Source organism: Fusarium mangiferae (assembly GCF_900044065.1).
Source record: "Fusarium mangiferae strain MRC7560 genome assembly, contig: FMAN_scaffold023, whole genome shotgun sequence".
NCBI lineage: Eukaryota > Fungi > Ascomycota > Sordariomycetes > Hypocreales > Nectriaceae > Fusarium > Fusarium mangiferae.
The window spans coordinates 357169-384069 of NW_024573943.1; the positions used below are offsets into that span (position 1 = coordinate 357169).

The window sequence follows — 26901 nt, forward strand, 5'->3', positions numbered from 1 at the left end:
ATCAAGATTCATGCCGTGATTAGTACCTGGAAATGGGATGATTCAGGGCTTGTGGATTGGAGGGAGCAGCCGGAGATTGTGATTGAGCAGTAGTGCACGCTCCCTTCAGCGAACCAACCAAGCATAAATTGACGACTAGCGTTTACAGTCGCCGTATGTCTTTTAGTAGCACAAAGCAAGCAGTGAAGAAGCCGACAAATATCATTTCCAATTGGACAGGAACCTGTAATAACTCACAATGGCAACCAACGTACCTATTAACTACGATATGTTGAGGTATACATCGCGCATCGCCGTACAGACCTGGCATTAATTAAACACAGGCGACTGCGAGTAGCCGACTATATCACTCTTTCCAATGGTGAGTAACAAGACAGCCTTTGACAAATAATCAGGAATTACAAAGCTTACCTGGCTTTTCTAACGATTCAGGCTTTTGCGGAGGTAATCTAAAGCATTCCTCATAGCTATATGATACTGGGTAATTAACTCGTGTAAATAGTTCTCGCCATTTTCTGCGCGATACAGAAGTCGCTGTTGGCGGCGCACTTACTCATTTTTCTCGGCTATGAGTTTGATCGCTTCGATGGAATAGTTGCGAGGGCCAGGAATGAATGTTCGGAAATGGGCAAACAATTGGATAGCTTCTGTGATTTGGTGAGTAGTCTTTGCTTTTTCTGGCGAGTCATGGGACCAAGCACTTACTCTTCATATCCAGGTCTCCTTTTGCGTGGCTCCGTCAGTCATGGTCTATTCCGCTGGCTTTGATACGGTGGCCGATCAGCTAGCTTTGGCTTTCTTTGTCTGTGCAGGCGTTGCCCGCCTCGCAAGATTTAACATCGCTGCGCACTTGGTGCCCAAGAGTGATCAGGGCAAAGCGATGTACCATGAGGGCCTTCCTACAGCATATGCGGCTCTTCTCATTTCTACAGCTGTTGCTGTTGCAGAGTGGACAGACTGTCTGGCAAGCTTGACTTCTGGCTCTCATTATCCAGTCATTGTTGTTGTGCTCATTTTCAGTGCCGCTATGGTTAGCAAGCGGTTGCACCTATACATTGATGGAGCCTACAGCATCCCCGCTGTAAGCATGTTGGTTTTTGCAGGGTGCTGGTCGCACTCACCGATGCCAACTAGGACTCTGCTATGGTGAGTGCTCGATCGTGGATCATAATGTACTGTTATAATATGATTCGATACAGACAGCCGATCTGGAGGAAGTTGGCGAAATGCAAGAAAAAGGACAGAAGATGTGATTCACGGCAAATTGTATGCTGTGAATCCCAAGCGATGGAAGCTGAGTGGGAAGGTGAATGAGGGGTCAAGCGAAGAGACAGAGTGCTGACTACGTACAAGGTGACAAGGTTAGTTAGGGTTAATAGGAGGCTGACAGAGGGACTACACCAATAGAAAATGTGTGCAACATTGTCGTGAAACATAAAACTCCTCAGGTCCACCAACAGTGCAGCCAAAGTATTCATTCTCCTGTTCTTCTATTACCGCTCTTCATTCCCAAATCTCCACCATTATGTCTCTCCGGCCCTACTTGGAGGCTGCCTACAGAGAGGTTCGTTTGTCTACAGAAGTCGCACTCAATCCGCTGCAGAAGCTTGATTGCCACCTCAATAAAGGTCAAGACAACTTGATCCTAGTTTACGGTGGCTCTTTTAACCCCCCGCACCGTGGACATCTGGACGTCCTGCTGTCAGCACTGCACCCGGTAGTCAACGCCGTCGCCATAGTGGTTCTCCCCAGCGAGGACTTCCACCTCCGACACAAGCTGGCAAATAGCCACCCAGAGTTCTTCATGAGTCGGAAGATGAGAGCTGCACTTTGGGCCGAGATGCCCCAGGTTCCTAGAAACAAGGTCTGGATCTGGTCAGAGACATGGTATCCATTTTTCACGTTTATGGAAGCGGCGCAGCGGCTTTGCGAAGAGGATGGCTACAAGATTGTGTTTTCGCACCTCATTGGGCCGGATAACCTCAACAGAGCCGATGCTTTAAACAATTTGCCCTATAGGCTGCCGCGAATACTTGTTACCAATAAAGCACGGCATGTGCCGTCTCAATTTTTGCCAAACGGACAGCCAACCAAATGGAAGGGTTTCGGGGAATGGCTTCCACAAAAGATGGCATATAATGACCAAAGTAAGTAAACTGAGTAAAATTTGTCTCTTATTGCTAGAACCTTCTGACAATTTCAGATGGGAAACTTGAAGAAAAAGCAGAGGAGGCCACTCTATGGACTTGTCGAGGGACCGATAGCCTCGCCCGGCCGACAATGGGTTACTATTTGGATTTCGCAAAGAGACCAACTGGGTCTGACATCAACTCCACAGCCATGAGACGAGATCTCCTCGAGAGGCACTCACTGGACGAAGAGATCCTAGGCCAACTCAGTACCGTTGATCTTCTAAGCATCCTGGAGCCAGTATTGCGTGGAGATTAGATTCATCGGTGGAACACTCATGTAATGCTATTCATCATGTCAGATTTCTTGAATAGTAACCGTCTTTAGTCAAGGGTTTCACGTCCACGTAATACCTACTTACTTCATTGAAGGCTTCTTTGTCATATGGTGGCGCATACATCCTAACGTAAGCTTAATTTGCTACACGAGCCGCATATCCACCTGCCACAATCGGAGATGACTTAGCACCTGGAGGAACGGGCTGACAGATCTCAGATGACAAGTCCGAGAGCTTTGTTGGGAAAGACACCTGTATCGATACTGACTCAACCAGCAGGCGCCCGGCCAGCGTACGGCGCAACCTAATGTTGGCTTACACAAAGAACTGAATGACAAGAGGCTTACTGGTTGGTGTCGTGACGGGAGCGAGACAGAATTGCTTGCTTGGGGAGATTGGTCGCGTGCAAGTCTTGGGTGTACATATTTTGACAGGGTTCAAGTGATTGATCAGTGATGTCCCTGTACCAAGCAGCCAGATCCAGTACTGGGTTACAGGTATATATTGACATGTCTGTAATTGATTGACAATTAAACTCTCTAACCTTGAGAAAAACCTTATCGAATACTTCATATCGATCTTTTGTACAAGAAAGCATGGCAGTGTTGAGTGGTTACTTCAGACCCAGAGTGGCCTTTGTCACTGGTAAGTTACATACATTGCGAGGAGTTGTGGTTTTATCTAACATGTGAGACAGGCATCACTGGTCAAGATGGCTCTTATCTTTCCGAGCTGCTGCTGGAAAAGGGTTATCAAGTTCATGGCCTGGTACGATCGACTGCTTCCAGACGCGAAGCCTTAAGCAAGCCACTCCGGCCTGGCTTGACCATGCACCTTGGCGACATGTCCGACCTGGGTCGTCTTGTGCAGATTCTGGGCAGCATCAAGCCCGATGAGATCTACCATCTTGCTGCTCAGTCCCACGTGGCTGTCTCATTTGACACTCCACTACAGACTAGTGACACCAATGCCATGGGAACACTTCGGCTGCTTGAGGCCATGCGAATGCTGGGTTTGGACAAGTCGACAAAGTTTTACAATGTAACGTTACTTTATCTCTCATGCATCATACGTGCAACACGAAAGGCCTAACATATTCGTGCAGGCTTGTTCATCTGAAGTGTTTGGGTCGGACATGCCCGCTCCACAAACAGAGGAGACCACCTTCCACCCGGTATCACCATATGCTGTCACGAAGTTGTTCCAGTACTGGACTACTGTCAACTTTCGAGAGGCATACGGCTTCCATGCCTCGAACGGTATCCTCTTCAACCATGAATCACCAAGACGAGGTACCACTTTCGTCACCCGAAAGATCACTACTCAAGTAGCTTTGATTGCGTGTGGAAAGTTGGACTTTTTCTCCTTAGGAAATCTTGACGCTGTCCGGGACTGGGGCCATGCAAAGGATTACATGCAAGGCGTGTATCTGATGCTGCAACAGCCTGTCGGAGGTGATTATGTCCTGTCGAGTGGAAAGTCCTACAGCGTTCGCGACTTTGTCGAGGCAGCTTTCAAGGTCATTGGAGTCAACATCGAGTAAGTCCTTCTTCACCGTTATACAATAGCAGGCGCTGAAATATCACCCAGATGGACTGGAGCCGGTCTAGACGAGGTTGGCATTGATTCAGCTAGCGGAACGACTCGCATTAAAGTGAACCCCGAGTTCTACCGACCACTTGATAACCAGAACTTGCTAGGCTCGGCGGCCAAGGCGAAGAAAGTGCTTGGATGGAAGCCAACATACAGCTTCGAAGCATTAGTTGAAGAAATGGTACTTTGCGATGTTGAGGCCGTCAACACAGGTCGTATCTTCTCCAACAGTTATTTGGACTGGGTGGTTGGCAAGACGGAAAGTGGAAATGCGGTCGTGAGTCACAGTCCTTCCAAGTCGGTTGGTGAGGCTCACAGCGTCACTACGAATTCGGATGGGCCTGAGAAGATCACTCTGGCGGACGTTGAGGGGCTGGATGCGGAGGTTACAGCTCAGATTTAACCTAGTCATTTTGTTGATGCTTCTAGAGTATTGGTCATTCATTCCAGATTTCTTTATCCAATTTCTCCATGACATCCTTCAATTTTACACATATCACCATAGTCTATCCCTTCGTACCTTACTGTTTCGTTGTTCCATATTGTACTAGGTGACAACTATCCTGATGCAGCACTGCAAATGTATAAGCCCCTCAATCAGCACTAAACGTAGATCAGCCTGGATTTAACGCCACCAGTACATCCATTTCATGATCTGAGAGTGACCTTTCTCAGCCTCATTATTCTCAAAAGATGTGACAAATAGCGGAAGTCACCTTTTCTGACTCGTTGACTGTGTCTTTGCGTTCGGCACTGGTTAGTTCTGATTGGGTAGTTGTGGTTACGCGTAATAATTCTCTCTTTCCCCGGTGGGGACACAAGCGTGCCATGTTACCTTTTACAGAAGTTGTGATTAGTCTCATCTGTACAACTAAGATGGCGTTTGGGCCGCGCCGCACTCCTTATGGGGAAGGTACCTTATGTCTGGTCGTTGATGAAAATGAGGTGATGTGGGGGCGGGTGAGACACCCCAGTCAGTAACCTCCGATGCGGTAACTCCGGATAGGGCTTTGGATTTAGTAATATGTCATATTTTACTCCAGACGTTGTTGGTTGGGAAGGGAGCAGGACTGCCATATTCTGCTCGAGCAATCCATCGGACGCCCCGGTTCACCGCCACCCAAATCTGACCAACAATGCATATCATGGTAAACAAGGCAGCTAGCTCCTCTTACGGCAGGTGTCTGAAACTCGTTATTACGAGAGAAACTTTTGACAAATCTCTTACAGCTGCCTTGCGACCAAAGCATGACGTCTAATGCAGCCACGTTTGCCATGCAAATGTCAGAACGAGAATTTCACTTACGGATAAAACGAGGGACACCAATCCATGACAATAGACAATAACAAAGACGAAGCAGTACTTCTTCACAATCCTTCCCCCACTGCAAAGCTCCTTTCATAGCCAAAGGATTCAGTACCTGCAGCCAATATGGGAAGTCAGTTAACACCTGAGATGGATGGATCCTTATTTTCCGAGACCTTTTCGGTTAAGGCTCTCGGTAGTGAGTGTAAGCTGCCCTGTGAGATTCCACCAGTCATGAGCATTTTACGCTGACATGTTACCTTGTCTCCTTACTAGCTGCTTTGAAAGCCGAATGCCGTTGGAGATTCTCATCCCCTCTCTACCCCAAAAGTTTAAACGGAAATGCTCTTCCGTACTGCAAATCTATCGATCTCGTTTTGGATGTCATATCCTCGGATAAGGCCGAGACGAACGGTCGTGCGAGTCAAGGAACGGACTTTCTTGCTGACTGTACCGACACGCCATTGGGAACTATTATCAACAAATTTCTGACATCAAAGCCGCCTTACGTCGAGGGCAACGGACCGGACCACGCCATCGAAGGTCTGATCAAGGTCTTGTTGGTTCCACGTGATGGTTATCTCTGTCGACGTGACATTCTACAGTTGAGAATGGTACATTCTGACTGTATCGAGTCCGTCGTTCCCTTCCAAGTAGAGGGAAAGCCTTACCCCGCGGTGCCTCAATCAGAAACCAATCTGCTTTCTCTCTTACAGTCCTCTCCCGGAGCTTTGATCTGCAAACGATCCATCCAATCGGCGCGTGGCCTTGAGGCCTTTGACCTTGTCGATCGGGAAGTGAACGAGAGGCTTTCTTTTGAATGGGTAACCCCAGACAAACCTCCAGCATTGACCGTGGCTGTGGTTGGCGGTCGCCCTCTGTTTGATAGCACAACAGGGGGCTACGGTTCAGAGGGACCCTTCGACGCGGCTAGAGCGCTCGGAATAGCCGTCGTTGTCCTTGATCGTCCTGGCCATTTCATGGAGGGCCCAAGATACAGTCATCTGCGAGACGACTTTATTGCTGTCGATATGACCAGTGACGACTGTCTACCTCAAAGGCTCACCGCAGCTGTCAAGGGCCGCAAAATAGATGGTATCATCACCTTTTCAGATGAGTATGTCATTGCAACTGCAAAGGCAGCCGAAACGTTGAATCTTGAAACTGAACCCGTCGACTCTATAATCACTGCTCACTACAAGGATGCAACCCGCAAGGTTCTCAATACTCCCAATATGCAGTCTTTTCGGTTGGAGAGCGCCGCGGACTTGGAGAGTGAAGAGATTTCCAAGACATTGGAAGCCTTAAAGTACCCTCTGGTAATAAAGCCATGCCGTGGTGGCGCCTCCCGTGGTGTCAAGAAGGTTCAGAATTACCAAAGACTTCGGGAAGCAATCGACCAGCTCGAAAACGATGGTCTCACGAAATACGGGATTCTTCTCGAAACTTATATAAGTGGGCCAGAGATAGATGCCAACATTGCTCTATGGGATGGTGAGCTTATGTTCGCAGAGATCACCGATGATTTCCCCTGCACAGCTGATGCTAGTGACGCCACTATTGCCGACAACTTCGGGGAGACTGTCATGGTGTCACCGACGCTATTGTGTCAGAAGGAGCAGAACCTGATCAAGTCATCTCTGCACAAAACACTGCTCAAACTTGGTTTCCGAAATGGCGTCTTCCATGTCGAAGCTAGAGTCCAGAACTCAAGCATGCGATACCAGGAAATCGACGGTATTGTTGATTTAGCCGATACAGATAACCCGTCACCAAGAGACCCTGAGGTATATCTCATCGAAGTGAACGCACGCCCTCCCGGCTTAGATTGCGCTTTCTCAACCCTTCACGCTTACGGGGTAGATCTTTGCGCGCTACAGCTTCTCCAATGCCTGAGAGATGGCGATCGCTTCAAAGCGATGTGTAAGCCTTTCTTATCTGAGACACAGTACTGGAGCGGGAACTGCCTGATCCCAATTCACCGTCATAACGTACTGGTACCAGAAGGGTTCTGTGGCAAAGTCCTGGAGAGGATGCCAGACGTTGCTCCATTAGTTTACAGGTCGGAGCTGTTTAGACAGCCTGGCACACTTGTATCACCGCCACTGGGTGTCGAGTTTCTGGCTTATTTCTTAGTGCAGTCTAGGACTGATCGACGAAAGGTGCTGGAGACCTATCATCGCCTGATACAAACTTGCAGGGATGTTTTAGATGAAGTGTGAGAACATTAGCTAGAAATAGCCATTAAGTCAGTAGACGAATACAACCTCACTGACTTAGCATCGAATTTCAAATAGCAATGAGGCAAAGCTAGTCATTTGCATGCCCTCCCCCAGCTAAGCATGACTCAATGTCTGACCATAAGAGCAGGACTTGAAGCATAATTCGAAGCATAATCTGACGTACCGATCCATCAGCCGACCATGACGCCATAATCAGCGCGTAAGCTCGGCAATTGCCTCATCGGAACAACTATCTTCTCAAGGTTAGACTGCCTCGGAACTTTTGTGCTGACAGTTCTTCCAAGCCGGGTCGGGCCGCATATATAATCCTTCTCAGTACTCAATCAAATAAGGCAAAATATGCCGACATTTTTTATATCACATAAAAATCAAGTGCGCCGGAATACATACGCGGCATGCACTCGACCTATGTGGCAGCCTAATCGGCTCCCTGCAATTATCAGCCAGGTTGCGCAAGTTGTGTAACAAAACAAACGACATGGCCAGCCAGTTAAATTGAGGCCTGTCCGACTGTTATGAAATCGAATCCGACCCAGTTGATCCTGCGAATGGCGTATGCAGCGTTCTCTGGGGGCTAAACAAGAATCATGCTGTAGACCCCGGCTAAATGTAATGAGATGGACGTTCTCGATCTGCCAGAGTTGCCTTCTTGGTGGAGAATCAGTGGGTTTTCAAGTGATTTGGATTGGAACTTTTGAGGATGCCCGTAAGCTGCAGCAAAACGCCTTAACGTTGCATTTGGTTTCATTTCAACAAGGAAATATTGCTCACGTGCTTTGTTACTGTTTCAGCATGCACAAATGTGCTCAAAAGCCGGCAGTATTGATAGGGCTTTTGTCTTCCATTGCATTCTCTTAAATAGCTTGTGAAATTCTGTGTGCACTATGTCGATTGCACCTCAATCAGGTACAACCATGAATGTTGTATTTACTAGCAACCCGTCTTTAACTCCTGCATCTCAATCTCTGGGCGCCAATGCCAACGCCAGCAATCTGGAATGCCAAGGGGACGCGGACCCAAGGGCCAAGAAACGCCTGCAGAATAGGGTTGCCCAGCGAAGTTACCGTAAGGCTGAACCCGCAGTGATAGGCTTGGTTTGCAATTATTACTGACGAGCTGGAATATAGGGCGTCGTGTCAAGTCTCGTATTGCCGACCTGCAAAAGAAGGTGGCCCAGTACGAAGATGCAAATTCATCAAAAGAGGGTCCAGAGACTAGGGAGCAGCCTTGTCTTGCTGAAGGTTCTGTTCATCAACGTATATCATATACGTCGCCCGAAACAAACAACCGGAATTCGACTGAGGGCTTGCCCGAAGTTCTTGGCTCCCTTTCAAACCGAGAAAAGAGCCAAGAGAGTTCTACTCACAAGGGTTCGGACTACATCCTCTCCCCAGCAAGTTCTCTCGCTCCTGGGAGTGGGATCTCAGGCCCTCCTGTGATCAAAGCAGTAAGGTCTTATCAACAAGCTGGACCAAGCCGCGAGATACAGCAAATTAGCCGTTCAAGCCTCATAACCGAGCCTCATGAAGCAAATGGATATCTCCATCAAGCGCATTTTGACGATATTACGGTGAACCAGAACACCAGTTCAGCCATATTGCAGTCCTTACCCACATCGACTTTTGATACAGCTGCATCTCATCCCCCCTTCATCACTGATGACCTTGAGGCAGAATTAGATCTTGGATGGATGATAGCAGACCCAAACTTGGATGGACAAAAGTCATGCTCCTGCGATAAATCACCAGACCAAAACCCAAGACCCTCTTCAACTAACTCCAATTCACTAAAAGCCCAATCATCCACCACAAGACAACCAAGCTACGCCTCATCTTCCCGATCACCAGTAACCGTGCCCAGAGAATCACTGAACGCAAGATTCCAGAATATCATGGAATGCGTTGGTGCAATGGGTTTCGAAAGCTTTGACGATCTAGTCACGTCATACTATGCCGATGAGTTTGAAGAAGCGTCCAAGCTCTTCCACGAACAGCGATTCAGCAGGATCAGAAGACTTCCTGGAGTGTTTGCGGAGATTCTGGAAGGTGCAAGAAGATGGGAGCCTTCGGAGCGTCGTGGTCTCGGTGAAGAGGTTCTCAGGGAGGCTGAAGCGGTTCTAATGCTTGAGAACAGCGTAGCCTGGCAATCATTACAGTCAATCACTGATGCAGCTATTACCAAGGACAATATCTCCGTGGAGCAGGTATATCAGAATCTCAGTACAGTCCTACCAACGGAGGTAAGCACATGCGCACTAACCCATGATTCTCTTGTGATATATATACTAACACCAAGTTAGATGCCTAATCTTTGGACCTTATTGATGGCCCTTGTAGCGTCTGACTCTCCAGCATGGCAGCGAGATTGTTCTGGCACAGCTCTGGCAATTACTTCACTATTGCATTTCACAGGTCGGATACCAAAAACTAAAATGCTAGAGCTGATAGGTCTTTGCATTTCATAGATTTAGATATTATCAAGATATTAGTATCTGTATCTGTATCTCTATTCCAAGATAAATTTGACTAATGAATCCAAAGCAACTTGCTGCTCGACATTGCCTGTATTTCTCTCCTTTGCACTTTGATATTCCTTCTCTGATAGTTTCGCTTTCGCAAATTCCAGTATCTGACCTAATGCTGTAGCATCAAATTCGGGGTGGGCTTGTAGTGACCAAACGCGTTTTGGAAGGAAGAGGCCTTGTATGTGAGTATGATCCGTCCAGCCGAGATTCTGGAGTTGTCCCAGGTCCTGGTCTTTGACCTGAAACTGGTGGCCCTCATTCAAACACTATGTTCACATAAGCCTTTGCATCTGAAGAAAGTCATTGTCATTTTGAACATACAATAGATTCTTGTCCAAACAGTGTTTTCCCGGTCTCTGATAGCTGGATAGTTGTTGCAGAGAACTCGTATCCCGAGTCACTACATTCAACGGATAACCCGTAGGCCATTGCTAAAATCTGGTGACCGAAACAAAATCCGACAAACTTCTGAGTAGATGTCATTTCGACCTCCTTGTTGATATATTCCCGAAGCCTCACCAACCAGGGTTCCTGAGCTTCCGGGTTTGCGGCTGTACTCGAATTCGTCAATGCACGTTTCAGCAGTTCTTGTGGCCGTGACTCACGTGCACCAGTGATTATGATGACATCATAATCTCCTGGCTTTGGATAGTCCATGGTATTCTTCACATCCCAGACACGTATTTGTGCGCGTTCCCGCAAACGATGGTCCGACCTCAGCCATTTGGAAACAAGAGGGCCATAACCACCCCACTTTGACCTGTCCGGATCAATATGGTTATCGCACTCTAAGACACTAATCATCACAGATTTACCCATTGTAAGAGACCAGCAAGTGTTGCTGCGTGCTGCCCAGTTTCAAGATCAAGTCGTAGGCAGGCGTTCCTCTTTTTACTTGTAACGAAACTATCTGGCTATATAACTAGTCTCTAGCATATCAGTGATGTTTTTCGGAATGATGGAGCAAAACCACTATGATTCTGTTAGTGCTTCTAGGCGTCATATGTTTTAGGGGGGGCTCCATAAGAGTCATGATAAGCGTCATGTATTCTGCCGTCTGCGCTTTACCTAATCGGTCGCATCTATGACAGCTTCTACTGGAGGCAAATCTCGGGAAGGGGGCTTATTCTCCAACATAGCTTCATACCTTCATTGTCAGGTATGTCTAAGTCTGCTTTTGAACTCCCTGACTGTGACTTTTGCCAGTAATTCCATGGCTGAACACTAAGAAGTGCAGCCTCACCAAAGTCAGGAAGACATACGATCCACCACAAGTCCAATCATCCGAAGTCCAGCTTCCTCCATGTCTCCCTTAGCGGACCATGGCAAACCCCACTTAGCTAATGCCCGCCAAGTCAGACAGCAGTAGTGTCTTGAGAGCTAACTTCTAAGACATACCGGTAATGATGATAATGATGATATGTAAATCTAGAAGTCAAATGAGACAGGAGAGGAATAGTGGCTTAACGGAAGTGTTATGTTCCGTGGCTTCTGCTTAGTTAAAGTCTCTAAAAGGATCAGAGGGTAACAGTCGGTAGTTGAGCCGTCAATGAGCAGCAAACCAGGAGGATAGATATGCCGAGCTGTGGCTTAAAGTTACAGTTTGAGGATAGCGTAATGCAGATCGACTGCGAGTTTTGGAGCTAAATTTCCGGATGTGATTCTTTCCGTGCTCTTTGACCAAAACGGTAAAGCGGCATCTGTGTCCGGGTGAGGCTGTTTCCGAGACTAAGTATAGTTCCTTGAAATTATTAGTGTTGGTTGAATATAGTAGAAATATATGAGTCTGTATGTAGAATTTGTAAATTGTTCTCTCGGATGATCTATCTTGGTGTATAGGTTCCATTTTCAATATGCGTATGCAGTGGGATTCAGCAGAACTCCCTCCCCTTGGCAGTCAAAGCATTAGCCACAATGATAACGATAATGCCGAAAAAGGCTTGTGTGACGCATCACAAAGTCCTCCGAAAATACCGCCCTCTGCCCATATTTCTTCAGAGGCAACATCAACCGTCAACAAAACCATCGACCCATCTAGGACCTCAATTGAACGACCAGCAAAGCCCGTGCCGATGCCGAACCTCGAAGTTACCAAGTCAATACGAGTAATAGATAAGTCAGTTAGTCGATGGGTACTATTCCATCTATGGTTCAATACATACCGGAAGCTGTTCCTCTTGTGCACTTCGCTAAACCTAACTGCGATGATATCGGCTGAACTTGGTCACTTCTCTTACGCCATACATAACTCTGGAGCAATGGTGCTTGGAAACCTTCTCGTCGCAGTACTTATGAGAAATGAATTATTCCTAAGATTGCTATACACAATGGCTATCTACGGATTGCGTAGTGTATGTCATGGACTCCTTTGGGATATTAAATGTATGCTAATGGAAAGGCCTAGTGGGCTCCTCTACGGATACGTTTGGCAGCAACCTCGACTTTACAACATATTGGAGGCCTTCACTCTGGATGCGGGCTATCAGCAGCTGTGTATGACTGCCTTATGAACTTACAGCTATTACTTCTAATGCAGGTTGGCAGTTGGTTTATCCTCAAAACTATACACATGATACGAAACCGAGGAATGCAGCACAGCTCCGTTATTGCCACAGGTGCCATCACAAGTACACTGATCTGCATATCAGTTCTCAGTGCCTTCCCTTGGCTTCGCAAGTAGACTTTCCCCTCAATGCCGTTATGATCCCAGGACGATGTTGACACGAGTTATGCAGTAACTATCACAATACTTTCGAGCGTTACCACCGCTTTGCCGGCTGGCTTGGTATAGCAGTAGGTATCCTCTGTTATGTAAGTGTTAATACTAATGAGTAGTAGATGACCTGGGTGTTTGTTATCCTCAGCAACCTCAACGACATTAATCGCAAGAAAGGGCAATCTGACGTCAGCATTATTCTGGGTGGACAGGAACTGTGGTTTGCTTTTTTTATTACAATACTGTATGTTTTTTCACTTCTCCTTCCAAATAATAGTAAGTAACTGTCATCAGTGTTGCCCTACCATGGGCCACGCTTCGAGAGGTCTCAGTGCAAGTAGAACTTGTAAGTATATAGCATCAGGCCTTGCTCCTTTATAAGCTAATCATACCAATATAGCCTTCGCCTAGACTTACTATTATTCGATTCAACCGAGGTATGCAACAAGGGCTCGTTGGAAGGATCAGTCGTACTGCCGTTAAGGAGTTCCATGCCTTTGGAATTATCAGCGAAGGCATTGAGTCTCCATACCACTATATGGTTTGTGGTGTCCAAGGTGACTTTACAAAAAGTATGCTCTCACATCCACCGGCGACACTGTGGACAAGGGAGCTCAAGTTCAGTAAGATTAATTTCACCTTACTACTCACTTGCTTATGCTCACAACTACTCACTTGCTTATACTTACAACACTAATAGCTGGCATCGGTCATGCCTCAGCTATGTACAAAAGGGGAATCAGGATCTGTACAGGAACAGGTATAGGAGCTGCGCTATCTACCTGCATTCAGAGTCCAGACTGGTATGTTTTAATATCACGGTAGAGAATAAGTAAAGTACTGATATTTATACATCAGGTTTCTTATCTGGATTGGCTCTGATCAAGAAAAGGCCTTTGGTGTAACAATATACGACCTAATCCAGAAGCATATCGATCCTAAGCGGATGATTTTGTGGGATACAAAAAAGGAAGGTCGGCGACCTGACACAATGCAGCTTCTAAAGGAGACTTGGGAACGCTTTGAAGCTGAAGTTGTTTTTATTACGTCTAATAGAAAGGGTAACGATGAAATAATGCAGGGATGCTATACAGGTATGATTTTATTCCTTAATCTCTGTAGGGTCATTACTAATACTTTAAAGCTAACATACCTGCGTTTGGTACCCTTTGGGACTTTTAGTTAGTTGGAAACTTATATGAATTAATAATAGTATTATATATTTAACTATATGTCTAATATCTTTCTATAACCTATGCAACATAAATAAATCTGCTACTTATCTCACACCCTATACTAACGTCTCTCTTCGACACCCAAACGCTCGAAAGAATTACATTATTAAAACCTTTTTAACCATAATCATCAAGTCAGTTACTAGGATCTTGCATAAAATGAGCAAAACATAAACTCACTATCCAGCATCACAATGCTTGTTTGAGGCACTGCATTAGCCCGCCTTGGAACAGCACTGATCATTCCAGGCACTGCCAGCGCAAGTCAATCCTCCATTGACATATCCACAAGCTCAATTGGTGGTAGGAATGTTAGCTGTGAGACAACCTCGAGAGAACCCAGCTTGACTAAATCTTCTTGTTAACTATCGTAAGTTAAGTGATCAGGAGACACTCACCGTACTTGTCTGCCATGGCCAGACGACGCTCCACCGTAGTTCTGTATACTGTAGCAGTTGCTGTAGGTAGAACCTATACGGGTCTTGCTATCCTGGCACCACAGATTCAATCGGTTATTACACCAATAGCATTACATATACCAAACTTGGACTGGCATACTGTACTGCAGTAATTCCCACGTCTTGTCATTCTTATTACAGGATCTATTAGTAGAGATAGTACTGGCGGCAGCATTGTAAATTTTAAATGCAGACTGGTACTTGCATTCTGGAAATTGAAATATTTTCTATAAAGGCTATATCTTATTTATGTAGTAAATATAAATATAAATTTAATAGAAATAGAAAAACTTAATCCAGGTCGTATTTCGAGTTAGGTGCCTTTGAGGTGGTTGGATCAATAAAGTTTAGATATGCTCCTCCAAGAGCAACGATGGGGTCAATCCATTTAAAGAAATCGTAGAATTTAAAGGTCGTACTATCGGTAGTTGTCATGATGCTTGCAGGAGTTGGGGATAGTTATTTAATTGGTGTTCAGGAAGGGAAGAGGCTTTCTGAGTCTATAAATTAAGTGTTTAATTGTATACTTCTCTTGTAGCTTTTTCGAGACTCAGTGGCTTATATATAATCAGCATTGTCTAATATAAGGATGTAAGCTTGAGGAAAGCGGTAATTTTTAAAAGTCCGTCTATGTCAGATTTTAGTTTAGCGCCATGGAGGATTTAGGCAGCTTGGGCAGTGGCTGTACCCGTAGTATGGTGGAGCCTGGATTGACGATTATATAAACTAAGATGCTGAAATACTGTTATGCTGAGCCACAGAAATCGTGCCTCTTCCTAGCGAAAACTTATGGTCTTCCTCCTTTGGCTCTGACTTGATACTTTCCTTAGGCCTTCGCTCATTGAATACATTCGCAACATGGTCCTTCATATTATACCTTCAGAGAGTCAGTAAAGGGAGTACACTTCCGATTGTGAGGGTAACTTACAAGTTCATCTCATCGATTGTTAGTTTGCCATCTTCAGTTGCAACATTGTACACCTTGGTGTTTGTGTTGCTAGAAAAGCCTGTTCACAATTGTCAGTACCCAGGTCTCAAGGTATCAGCTCCAGATCTCTTACCAATGCGCTCGTTGATGTTCTCCCGGGCCCTTGCTGATGCAGCCTGGACCTTGGTAGCCCTTGGCTTGCGAACTTCCTCAAAGGCTTTGAGGGACTCGCGAATGTCCCCGTTGAAGTGCTTCTTGCTGAAAACAAGACCAATAGCGGCAGCATCTTCAATCGCCTGGCAAGCACCTTGACTTTGATCCGGCATCATCTTGTATCTCTGTCAGTGCATGAAACGTAAAGACAGAAAGGCACCATGGCTTACTGGATGGGCAGCATCTCCCATAATGCAGGCAACCCCCTCCGTCCAGTGATCGTAGGGCTCGTGAAGCCACAGTCGCCAGGGACGGATCTCATACCCAATCTCAAGATGCTTGAAGACTGACCGGTCCAAATCGGGGTATGGGTCGAGAAGCTCGTCTAGGGTGGCCTCTTGATCCCAGGTCTGGGCCTTGAGGTCGCCTGCCTCGCGCGGGAAGAAGCAATAGTAAGAGAGGAGCTTGCCTCCGTTACAAGGAGACAGAACGATCTTGAAATGGGTATTGTAACCTCCCCAATACTCCAGGGCGCTGTTCTGGGAGTAGTCAACTAAGCCAAGCTCGACAGCCTTTGCAGTGTCAACATTGGTATGCAGGCATGTGCAAGTCGCTGGTTTGCGATCGGGCTTGATGCCAAAAACACTTCGAAGGGTGGATCCAATGCCATCAGCTCCAATGACTACATCGTGCTTTACCTTCTTGCCATTTGCAAAAGTTACTTCCCCACTCTCCACATCTACATCAGTAGCCTAGATTAAAGCACGGTTGTTAGTGACGTTGCTGTAATATCTGATAATACTGATGACTCACCTGGTGGTTCACAATGAGTTGGGCAGGGGGGCCTTCGCCTTCACCAAGGGCACTATCCATCAACATTCGATGCATATACTGACGATGGAACATGTAATAAACCTGGATATAGTTATCAGCCTTCGTGTTTCGGATCAAGTCCGGCTGTCACTTACATATCCCCATCGTTCTTTATAATCCTTGAGATCATAGACGCTGATGGGCTCACCAGTCTTCCAGTCACGGCTGATTAGCTTTCTGAGAATAACTGGATCACCAATCTCGATATTGACGTTCCATTCTTCTAGCCAGCGAGTACCATTAGCAGCACACGAGATAGAGGCTCCAACCTCGCCGGCGAAATCAGCGCGTTCATAAATGGCGACCTTGTGGCCTTGGCGACGAAGAGAGGTGGCAACTGCTTGGCCTCCGATACCTCCTCCAATGACAGCCACGTCAAGAGCGCGCCAACCGCTTCGAGTCGACATCGCTGTTTCGGTGTGTTTGGTGTTTCAAGTCTGGAATTTTACAGTCCAAAAGGTGGGACGAAACAAAGATGCAGACAGTCAGACCTTTCTGGAGCTCCTACAAGAAAGTTATTCGTATATTCATGCCATTGAAGCTTCAAATATCTCTTGGGGGCTTTGGCTTCCAACTACCGACATGCAGTATGCTCCCGATTATGCCCCGATTGCTGACCAAGAGCTTTGAATCTCCAGCATACCGGCCCCTTTCCGTTCAAAGCGGGGTTTATAAATACTCTTGATCTAGGTGGTCGGAGACCTCAGGAAAGCCTCACACAGCACCTTATCTTGTGTCGCCTATATGATAAGCAGCAACCAACAGCCGTACCCATCATATGAACATTGGGTGACTTCCCGATAACTCCCCGGCGGAATCTAAAGACTCTCGCGACACCCCTTGTAGTCATGGGGCTTTTCTGCATCCCAAATAAGTGTCGTTTCCCGCCACCCGTGTCCTCGAAAGCTGCCGATGTACGACAGGTCGTCGGACGTTACACTGCGGTCGCATTTTGCACATTCCAGCCCGCACCCGCACTGATAGGCTAGCCCCCGGATACAGCTTGCAGAGATCATCACCTTTGACGGTGTCAATCTATCTGAGATAGGAAACTTGATATCTAAACCCTCCGTCACTACCTCTGTGATTCGGAACGGTCCTTACGACTAGCCCCACCATTCCGCTACCGTTCCGATAAGAGGGCTATTCCTATCCTGTCTTAGCTCACGAAACCCCAGGAACCGAACTGAAACAGAATACGGAGCAACCAATCAGAGAATTGTCATTACTGTAGGGTAGCGTTGCGACTTTGTCACCCCGATTTGTCACCAAATTGAGAGCACCACACCAGATCGGTAAAGGGTTGGTGATCTGGAAGAATTGTCTTTACATCTAAATACATCATTGGGTTACTTGAGTGCCGTTTTGATGGGTCGTAATTACTATTGTTGATGGACAAAATAACAGAAAAGGGATTCATATCACGATGGAGGTGCAAATTGATGATCATGGACAGACTATGCCTAAACAGTCAAGACCTCCTGCAGCACTCCAAACAAACAGGAAGGCACCTTTTTAAATCAAGCCTATTGTGCCAAACATTCATTTTACATGCATTCCCTCCACGACCCTGGCTGCTACAACTGGCATCTTGAACTTCTTCCTACCGATAAAGGCAAAATGGATGGCTCCAAGTATAATCCAACCAGACATAACAGCCACTGAGTAGTTCATATTCTCAGGTGTTACAGGCAAAGAACCCGGGAATAGACTGAAGATGATAGAAACTGCCATCCAAATAATGGCAGCCAAGTTCAAAACAATTCCGAGAACTTTTCCCAACTTGAAAGGGCCATAATCGGATGGCTGCAGCTTGTTTCGGCCCCAGACAAGCATGCATACCAGGCATCAAGTAAGAAAGATACATTCCCGTAGCAGACATGGACAAGATGGCGTTGGACGCTGTGGGGTTAACCAAGTACAGCAAACCAAGAAGCAAATCGAGCACGAAGACCACAAGAACCGCATTGACTGGGATCTTGAGCCTGGGTTGGATATTCCCGATCCATGAATGAAAGGGAGTAGCGTCATCGCGTGCAAAAGCCCACAAAGTCCGAGAAGCAGATGTCATGCCTGCAGCTGCAGCAGCAATTGCTGTCAAAGCTGACACGAGAACCATGAATGTAGTGCCGACGACTGAATGGGTCGCATCGTAGTAGATCTGAATGAAGGGAAGTCTGTATGGGGTAGCAAGGATGCGCTCAAGCGATCCCGCCGAGAAGAGCAACATTGTGACATAGCCAACGCCCATTGCGCCGTTGATGACGATGCTTCCGATCATGGCGAGGGGTACATTGCGGCGAGGGTGCGGAAGTTCTTCAGCCATGTGGCAAGCACCATCGTAGCCTAAGAATGGATATATAGAGCTGATCATGCCCACAATCCAAGCAACGCCGTCGCTCCAATTCGTATTATTGAAGGTCGTAGTGAAGACATATTCGGATGTGTTCTTCTTGGACGTGACACCGAGAGCGATTAGAACGGCAAGGAATCCAAATATATGGAGAGCGCCTGTTGTTGTTAGAAACTGTGCAGCCAAGGGAAGAAAAGAGAGGGCTGTAGTGAGCATACCAGAGATAAAATTGGCCGTCGGCAGGACCTTCTCGCCGACAATGTTCAGCAACGCACAGTAGATCAAGATCCCGATATAGATGAGGGTAGCGTGCCATCTCTCTGCTTGGTAAGACGGATTGCTGAGGGAGATGAGACCTTGGACCATAAAGCTCGAATAGACGCCAGCCGACGCAAGCAAAACAACCTGGCCGCCAATGGATATCCACCCTGTCATCCACGAAGCTGTCTTTCTGCCACGGTCCGGAGATAGAGCTGTGACCCAATGATATTGGCCTAAATAAATCTTCAGTCTTGTCGGTTCCAAAGACGGGAACTGGTTGCACTGATAATTACTAACCACCAGATGTAGGATAGATTGAGGCGATTTCCGCAAGAGAGGCTCCGATCGCGAGGGTGAATAAGAAGGATAGAATACTGTCACGACTATGAGTAAACTGACAGCCAGTGCTAATCAAGGTTTGATCTTACAAGTTATACCAGAGGCATGGCGAGCCGCGGCGATGGAGGCTGAACAGGCCTCCCATGTGCCCATCAAGCAGAGACAGAGGCCAAGAAGAGATGGTAGCGAGAAGCGTCGTTGGAGTTCGTCCTTGTAGCCGAGGTGGGCGAGCTCTACCGCATCAGTGTTCTTCGTTGCCACCCGTTCGGCGTCGGCCACAGAGTGAGATCTCTCCAAATGAAGATCCATCTTCTCCGATGCTGCTGAGTCTTTTGTATTGGACTCCATCTTCGAGAATAGCATTGTGTAAGATATTAAGCTGTCATTTGACGATAATGAGCGCAAAGCTTGATTGTTTCAAGAATAAAGAGAGCTGTGTGTGCAATGTTTAGTATATGTTTCTTATATCAACCATGCCGTCTCTGAACCATGAGTAACTGTATGGGACAGGTAGGATTCGTAAGCTCAGCGCAAGGGTTCCCCTCACCAGGTATATCATATCATTTGGAGAGGATAGCGTGCAGGAGTTGAGTTAGCGCGACAACCGGCCAATATGGTGGCTATAGATGTTCAAGGTCGTCTCCGTGAACATGTTCCGAACAAGCAAAAACAACCCATTGGTCTGAATTCACTAGCACGGTTCTTTATGCATCGCGTTTATATATTAATATCTAGTAACACGCCTAGGGGGGAAGAAAACTCGGGATCTTCATCCTACGTGACAAAAAGGCTTTAAGTAACTTAGTGTAGGCTTAGTATAAATTCAGCCTGAGTTTAGGATACTTTTACTAAGTCTATTTTGACACTGTTTATTGATGTTTGATGTTTTCTTTCCCCTGGAGGCGCGCGTACTAAGCTTCACTGATCTGGCGTCGGCAGGGACTGCGACGAAACTCATTCAATTATGTGGCGTACAGCAAGGACCAAGGCCATCCCGCCTCTCCGTGAGCACCCCGCATTTTCGGCTTGACCTTAGGACCTAGCTGACGGACTCTGTCATGGTAAGCGGAACCATGAGCCCCTGATATGCGTCTGGCCTACTTTGTGGACTTGTGGGTGATAGCAGGCTCGGTTGAGCGGCGCTACATTGGTCAGGATCTCAAGAACACCATAACTAGGCGGGATACGAAGGACTCGTTGTGATATCTAAACCCAATCTAGCAACTGATTACAATTTACTCTCTGGCAGTAGGCGTCTGCTCGGAAGATGGTCTTTTGGCCCAGGGACTAGATGATCCAGGTCTCTTGTATTCACGTAACCAGGGTGAGCGTCCCGCATCAAGTCCGTTATCCCACAAAGCCTCATAGCGGCCTCTATCTCGTCCTTGATAACTACAGGACTAGTGAGCATCTACTCAAATTTTCCAGGATGGGGAACGTACTGTTGATTGCATGCTCAGCTCCTTCTTGGCCATAACCAAGAGAATACAAAAGCGGGCGGCCAAAGCCGACTGCTGAAGCGCCGAGACATATGGCTTTGACAACATCGGATCCCCGTCTAAACCCTCCATCAATAAGGACTTTCATATCTTGAAACACCTCCGGACAAACCCTGTTGACTTCCAAGAGTGTTAGAATAGCAGGGGCTGCACCATCAGCAGCCCGGCCGCCATGATTACTGATGACGATGCCGTCGCAGCCCACATCCAACGCCATCTGTGCATCGGATGCTCGCTGGATACCTTTGACCACGATTGGTATGTCTCCAAGAATGCTACGTAGCCACTTGATGTCATCCCAACAAACATTGGGGTCAATGAAAGACGAAGCAAGTCTCGCAAATCCGGCCCCTTTCTTGTCTCTTGTCTGCCCAGACCCCGAACTTGACGAGGCTCGCTCATCCTCTTCCCGCTTCGATATCACGGGAACATCCACTGTTACAAAGAGAGCCTTGACCTTGCCGGTAGCAATAGCGTCCCGAATGGCGGCCTCGGATTTTGATCGGTCTTTGTTCACGTACAGCTGGAAGAAAGCGTGCCTCTCCGTAGCTTCCAAGATCTCTAGATGAGGATATGGCGACGGGGTAGCAAAACATTGGACTATGCCTGTTTTCGCTGCTGCCCGCGCCAGCGTGATCTCGCCTTCAGCGCCTCCGAGCTTGGACCCTCCTGTGGGCGAGATGTAAATGGGGAATGAAAGGTCACACCCGAATAATCTCTGACGAGTATTTATCTGCCCAACTTTCCTCATTATTTCTGGTCGGAGCCAGATCCGGTTGAGAAATATATTATTTGCATCGCGCGTGATGTTGTCGTTGGAGCCGGTGTGAATGACTGCCCAAGGCTTAGTGGCGAGGAACCTTTCCGCTACTCGCTCGAAGTCGTTCAGGTTGATGATTTCACTCAGATCAGGCTTGGACTTGGGTTTAGATACAATAGCAACCGTGGCGTCAATCTTGGAATTGGCAGCCTTCTCCTGGTCTTTCCATGCCTCATCGATTGTCGCTTTGTCCAGCATGCCTATGTAGCATGTTGTAGGTAAAGATTTCTTGATCAAGGACGGGGAATGTATCTCGTTGTACGACGTGGAAGCATCTCGACCGGCGTGTTGATAAATGACTGTTGGGTTAACACTTGTTGTGACACAGAGATTACAGTAGCAGGCTTACTCTCTTCCCCACCAGGATGTTCAGGCGCAAACCCGGTCATGTCGTATACCTCTCCATTGACGACAATCCAGATATCCTGTTGTGTCCCACGTTGACGTATTTCCGCCACGCTCACTTTCTCGGCCATTATAATTATGTTGGGTTGAGATTTCTAGAGCTCGACGGATCAGTGCCTTGGAGAAAGCCTCTGGTCTTCCTAATTGCTGGTCCCAGGAGAAACTGAGAATTGGTGTGCCGACACAAAAAATATGGCTTACACGTAATAGTCATCACTCCATTGGCTCACCCAAGCCTGGCCCAACCGTCCAGATGAGTAGATATTGATGGCTGATGCCTTTCGAACTCGGCTCTTGCACGGTACACTCCCGTACGGGAGCGGGCATCACAGTCCGTAGCGTAGTGTTAAACGACTGCGGTAATGTACCCTGCTCAACACAGATAACCCATCTCCACAGTTATTCCTCCGATCCAGTCTCCTCATAGAGAACTGACGGGATTGATCCAGTTGGTGGAGGACAACCTGACTTAGGAACGTTCCGATAGCTTCTGACTGGCTATGGAAAACCACAACGTAGCTTCCGAAGTGGATTGTCCTGTAAACGATGAAGGAGATGAGACGGCACGGGATTTACGATTAACTGTTCACGGAGAAACATACGGGGAAGTAGTCGTGACAGTTCAATACAAATGTTCCTGTCGCTGACTCTGATATCAGATATCCCACCACCGTATCATTGCCCCTACTTCAGTCATAATTCATCTAGTCTCACCATCACAAAAATCTAGCATCATGTCAGACGATCGCTTCTACACCACTACTCCCAAATACTCCAAGAAGGTCCTGATTCAAGGGGACCCAGATTACGAGAAATGCCGACGAATGAACCCCACTGCCCACAAGATTGAACGTTTTCCTGCTGAGATTCACATTCCCGAGACACCTGCTGAAGTGGCCAAGGCTCTTGCACGTGCAACCGAGCTTGGTGTACCTATTGGCGTTCGATCTTCGGGTCACATCTTCCATTTTCCTGCCCTTTGGCACGGTGGCATCCTCATAGATGCGGTCAATCTGAACCGCCGCATCGACTATGACCCGGTCACCAAGGAGATCTGCTTCGGTCCCTCCTCTCGAGTCGAGGAACTCGCTGCCAAGCTAAAGGAAGTCAACCGCTTCTTCCCTCATGGCCACGCTCCTACTGTTGGATCAGCAGGCTTCATGCTGGCTGGTGGCCAAGGTTGGTTTGTTCGAGGCTGGGGCGCGACGAACCAAACATGGATCACCAAGATCGAGATGGTTGTTCCTGATGGCCGCACGCTCATCGCTAGCCGTACCGAGAACCAGGATCTCTTCTAGGCAGCTCGCGGTAGTGGCATGGGCTTCTTCGCTATAGTCACGCGCTTCTAGGGTCTAACCCCTAGGTTAGCAGTAGTATAGAGCATACTACTATCCAGGGCGAGGCAGTAATTAGCCAGGAAAAGCAGGGGTGCCTATACTACCAGGTAGCTATAGTACTATCTAGATAAGGACTAATAAGGAGGTACACTTTAACCTTAAATAAGGCTTAAGGCCAGGCACTAGCTTAAACTGTAGGTTAAAAAGGCTAAATAAGGTAAAAAGATAAGTAAGTAAGTAATCTATTAATATATATATATATAATATAGATATAGAAAAATCGGTAAAGTAAAAAGGCTAAATTACCTTAAGTAAAGAGGCTATATATTACGACCCAACACAATTTTATGCACGTGTATATGCACCCCACTGTTTTTCACCTAATCAAGAACTACCTACCCTATACCGGTCAAATGCATACCATTTAACTTATATAACAAACAGTTATAAATAGAGTTAAACCGACCCTATTTAACTTATATATATTACAGTATATATATATATTAATTTAGTAATAAATAGAACTTAACTTACTAGCTATTAATAATACTTCTTTACTTTAATAAGCCTTACCTATACTATTAACTATTAAGAGATATAATACTTTACTAATATACTTAATATAATGCGTTATATACCCTATAAATATAAACCTAATATAGACTAGTTTACCTATTTAAAAACCTAACTATTATATATTAATAGCTCTTATTTAGAATATACTGTATTAAACGATTAAGTAATATTATATTATTAAGATATTTAATAATATTAATATCCTAGTATCTCCTTATACTAAAGCACTATCTAATAATGCTAAAATAGTAGTTAAAGTTTAGCAGCTTTAAAATACTATTTAAATCCTATAAGCCTAGATAAATGTATAACCTGCAGCAACTAATAATAAAAGAGAAAACCCTAATAGGTTTTAATATAATATTAAGAAAGCCCTAAAACCCCTTAAATTAGAACCTTTTACTGAAAAAGCAGCTAATATAATTCTATTTTTAACCTAAATAAAAATACACTTTTACCTATTTTTAAACCGCCTAGATACTGCTATTAAGAAAATATTATATACCTTACCCTTAATCTAAAGAGATATTAAAAAATAGTAAAAACCTATTATATAAGACTTCCTTAATAATAATAAATAGTTATAGAAATAAGAGACTTAAAATATCTTTATAGATTAAAATAATTTTAAATAATCCCTTAAAGATAACTTTAAAGTAGTTAATAAAGAGAGATAGGCAGCAGCTAAACTACTTATACTTAAGTAGTATAAGTTATATACTGCCTATTTTGCTAAATTTAAGTAACTTATATTTAAAATTAAATAAAATAATAATGCCTTAATAGAAATATATTATAAAAGACTAAAAAAAGAAGTTAAAGATAAACTATATATTATAGATAGACCTAATAACTTAACTATATATATTACTATAGCAATTAAGATTAATAAATAATAGTATAAATATAAAAGAGAGAAAGCTAATTATAAAAGAGAAAATGACTTTAATTCCTATTACCTTAACTAATAATAAAGCAATAATAACTAAAGTAGCTCTTAAAACTAATAATAATAAAGAAGATATTAAAATAATACCTTATATAAAATATATAAAGGACTAATAACTTTAGGAGTTACCTAACCTAATAATAAAAACTGCAAAATATATAATATATCTAAATATAAATATTATAACTGCAATTAGTTTAAATATATAGTATAATAATACCTATAGCTAAAGAGGCTATAAGATCTTAATTATAGTAAGTAAATATTAAGATTAATGTAATAAAATATGCCATAAATGGCTATATAAATATAAACTTTAGGTATAACCTAAAGCAGGTATAATATGCCCCTTAAGCGAGAAATAGAAGTTATATAGCTTAAGCTAAAAGATATAGAAAAATTAGATTATAAAAGGAAGGTTAAAAAGAAGGGATGCCTTAAGGATAACCCTAAAAAGAAAAAAAGATAACTCTAATAAAATAAAAATAATAAGAGATATTATAAATACTATATAAAAGATCTAAAAAAAAGAGAAAAGTATTAAAAGAGATAATAATCTTAATAATAAAAATAGAGATAAATTAAGGAAATAAAAACCCTAAAAATAATAAAAAAGAAAAAGCTAGTTACCTCTAATTTAAATTAATAGAATAACCCTTAATAAATTATTAATAAAATTCTAATTAAAATAACTATATAAGTAATAGAGAAAGCCTTTAAGGAAGAAAGAACTTTAAGAAATAAATTATAAACCTAGAATTACTAGAATAGCTAAAGTATAGGATATAGGGAAAGAGTGACATAAGTAATTATATTATACCTCTACTATAAAGATAAACGCTTAGAATAAAAGTAAAAAGAGCCCTATAAACCACTATATAATAAATAAGGATTAAGGTATTAAAATACTAATAAGGAAATATATATCTAAATAGTAAGGGAATATATTAATATAAATAACCTATTATTACTTTATATTTAAGCCTATTATATAAATAATATAATAAACCCCCTACTTAAAGAACCTAAATATAATATATAGGATAATATTAAAATACTGCTAATACACTTATAATACTAAAAAATAGCCTAGATATTATATAGATATTACTAATATAAAGTATATAAGTAAGATAAGGAAGATAATAACTACTTTTTAATTAAAATCCTAAATATATTAAATAATAAACCTTATTTTAAGGAAGAAATAAAAGGGTATATAGTAAATTATTAATATAAGAATCTAGAAGTAATAAAACTATAATTTAATATAATACTATATAGAAGAGAGTATTAAATTAATAAATTAATATAAGGAATTAAAGAAAATATAAAGATTATTAAGAATGTAAAAAAGGAATTTAAAGAAATTACCTAAAGAAAATATAGATATCTCTAGAAGGAACCTTTAATTAATAAGATTAGCTTAAAAAGTATAGAAGAGCTATAGTATTAATAAGAGGCAGATAGCCTATACCTAATATAAGAAAATATACCTTTAGGATAGAAATAACTAATTATAGATAAAAGGTTAAATAAGGAGTTAGAAAAATAATACTAATAATAACTATTTAATAAAAAATTCTTTAATAACTGCCTTAATAAAAAAGGATATAATAATAGTAACTATAAATAGATATATTAAAATGCATTAAGAAAAGTTATATACTATCTATAACTAAGCTATAGATAAGCCAGAAAAATAGATAAGAATAACTTAAACCTGTAAATATATTAGGAGTATTATATATAGTAGACTTAATAAATTGCCTAATGCTATAAGTTTAGATTAAAGAGAAATAGCTAAATACTTAAATTAATTACAGTATAAAAATAAATTTTATTAATCTAAAAATAGTTATAGAG

At 44.1% G+C, this 26901-nt stretch overlaps 11 protein-coding genes across 11 annotated transcripts; 7 read left to right on the forward strand and 4 right to left on the reverse strand.

Moving 5' to 3' along the window:
- Window positions 1–238: 238 nt before the first annotated feature.
- FMAN_05238 (uncharacterized protein) lies at window positions 239–1150 on the forward strand (the record flags this gene model as incomplete). Its single annotated transcript, XM_041825804.1, has 5 exons — window positions 239–276; window positions 324–361; window positions 433–444; window positions 503–657; window positions 719–1150. The coding sequence occupies 5 exons, from the start codon at window positions 239–241 to the stop codon at window positions 1148–1150; spliced, it is 675 nt and encodes a 224-aa protein (XP_041691148.1).
- Window positions 1151–1525: 375 nt separating this feature from the next.
- Window positions 1526–2448, forward strand: FMAN_05239 (uncharacterized protein; the record flags this gene model as incomplete). Its single annotated transcript, XM_041825805.1, has 2 exons — window positions 1526–2147; window positions 2204–2448. 2 exons carry the CDS (start codon window positions 1526–1528, stop codon window positions 2446–2448), a joined length of 867 nt encoding a protein of 288 aa, XP_041691149.1.
- A 615-nt stretch (window positions 2449–3063) lies between these two features.
- Window positions 3064–4463, forward strand: FMAN_05240 (uncharacterized protein; the record flags this gene model as incomplete). Its single annotated transcript, XM_041825806.1, has 4 exons — window positions 3064–3112; window positions 3165–3508; window positions 3573–4006; window positions 4058–4463. 4 exons carry the CDS (start codon window positions 3064–3066, stop codon window positions 4461–4463), a joined length of 1233 nt encoding a protein of 410 aa, XP_041691150.1.
- Window positions 4464–5516: 1053 nt separating this feature from the next.
- Window positions 5517–7588, forward strand: FMAN_05241 (uncharacterized protein; the record flags this gene model as incomplete). Its single annotated transcript, XM_041825807.1, has 2 exons — window positions 5517–5571; window positions 5643–7588. The coding sequence occupies 2 exons, from the start codon at window positions 5517–5519 to the stop codon at window positions 7586–7588; spliced, it is 2001 nt and encodes a 666-aa protein (XP_041691151.1).
- A 905-nt stretch (window positions 7589–8493) lies between these two features.
- Window positions 8494–10073, forward strand: FMAN_05242 (uncharacterized protein; the record flags this gene model as incomplete). The annotated part of the gene is made up of 3 exons (XM_041825808.1): window positions 8494–8674; window positions 8737–9848; window positions 9909–10073. 3 exons carry the CDS (start codon window positions 8494–8496, stop codon window positions 10071–10073), a joined length of 1458 nt encoding a protein of 485 aa, XP_041691152.1.
- A 41-nt stretch (window positions 10074–10114) lies between these two features.
- Window positions 10115–10952, reverse strand: FMAN_05243 (uncharacterized protein; the record flags this gene model as incomplete). Its single annotated transcript, XM_041825809.1, has 2 exons — window positions 10115–10399; window positions 10455–10952. 2 exons carry the CDS (start codon window positions 10950–10952, stop codon window positions 10115–10117), a joined length of 783 nt encoding a protein of 260 aa, XP_041691153.1.
- A 1034-nt stretch (window positions 10953–11986) lies between these two features.
- Window positions 11987–14031, forward strand: FMAN_05244 (uncharacterized protein; the record flags this gene model as incomplete). Its single annotated transcript, XM_041825810.1, has 9 exons — window positions 11987–12482; window positions 12532–12626; window positions 12678–12809; window positions 12972–13093; window positions 13144–13195; window positions 13250–13472; window positions 13550–13652; window positions 13708–13943; window positions 13994–14031. The coding sequence occupies 9 exons, from the start codon at window positions 11987–11989 to the stop codon at window positions 14029–14031; spliced, it is 1497 nt and encodes a 498-aa protein (XP_041691154.1).
- Window positions 14032–15268: 1237 nt separating this feature from the next.
- FMAN_05245 (uncharacterized protein) lies at window positions 15269–16903 on the reverse strand (the record flags this gene model as incomplete). Its single annotated transcript, XM_041825812.1, has 6 exons — window positions 15269–15419; window positions 15471–15549; window positions 15604–15799; window positions 15854–16375; window positions 16437–16538; window positions 16592–16903. 6 exons carry the CDS (start codon window positions 16901–16903, stop codon window positions 15269–15271), a joined length of 1362 nt encoding a protein of 453 aa, XP_041691155.1.
- A 1271-nt stretch (window positions 16904–18174) lies between these two features.
- Window positions 18175–19758, reverse strand: FMAN_05246 (uncharacterized protein; the record flags this gene model as incomplete). Its single annotated transcript, XM_041825813.1, has 3 exons — window positions 18175–19007; window positions 19068–19484; window positions 19539–19758. 3 exons carry the CDS (start codon window positions 19756–19758, stop codon window positions 18175–18177), a joined length of 1470 nt encoding a protein of 489 aa, XP_041691156.1.
- Window positions 19759–20677: 919 nt separating this feature from the next.
- FMAN_05247 (putative CYB2-lactate dehydrogenase cytochrome b2) lies at window positions 20678–22244 on the reverse strand (the record flags this gene model as incomplete). Its single annotated transcript, XM_041825814.1, has 3 exons — window positions 20678–20841; window positions 20892–22067; window positions 22118–22244. 3 exons carry the CDS (start codon window positions 22242–22244, stop codon window positions 20678–20680), a joined length of 1467 nt encoding a protein of 488 aa, XP_041691157.1.
- Window positions 22245–22907: 663 nt separating this feature from the next.
- Window positions 22908–23471, forward strand: FMAN_05248 (uncharacterized protein; the record flags this gene model as incomplete). The annotated part of the gene is made up of 1 exon (XM_041825815.1): window positions 22908–23471. One exon carries the CDS (start codon window positions 22908–22910, stop codon window positions 23469–23471), a length of 564 nt encoding a protein of 187 aa, XP_041691158.1.
- Window positions 23472–26901: the final 3430 nt, after the last annotated feature.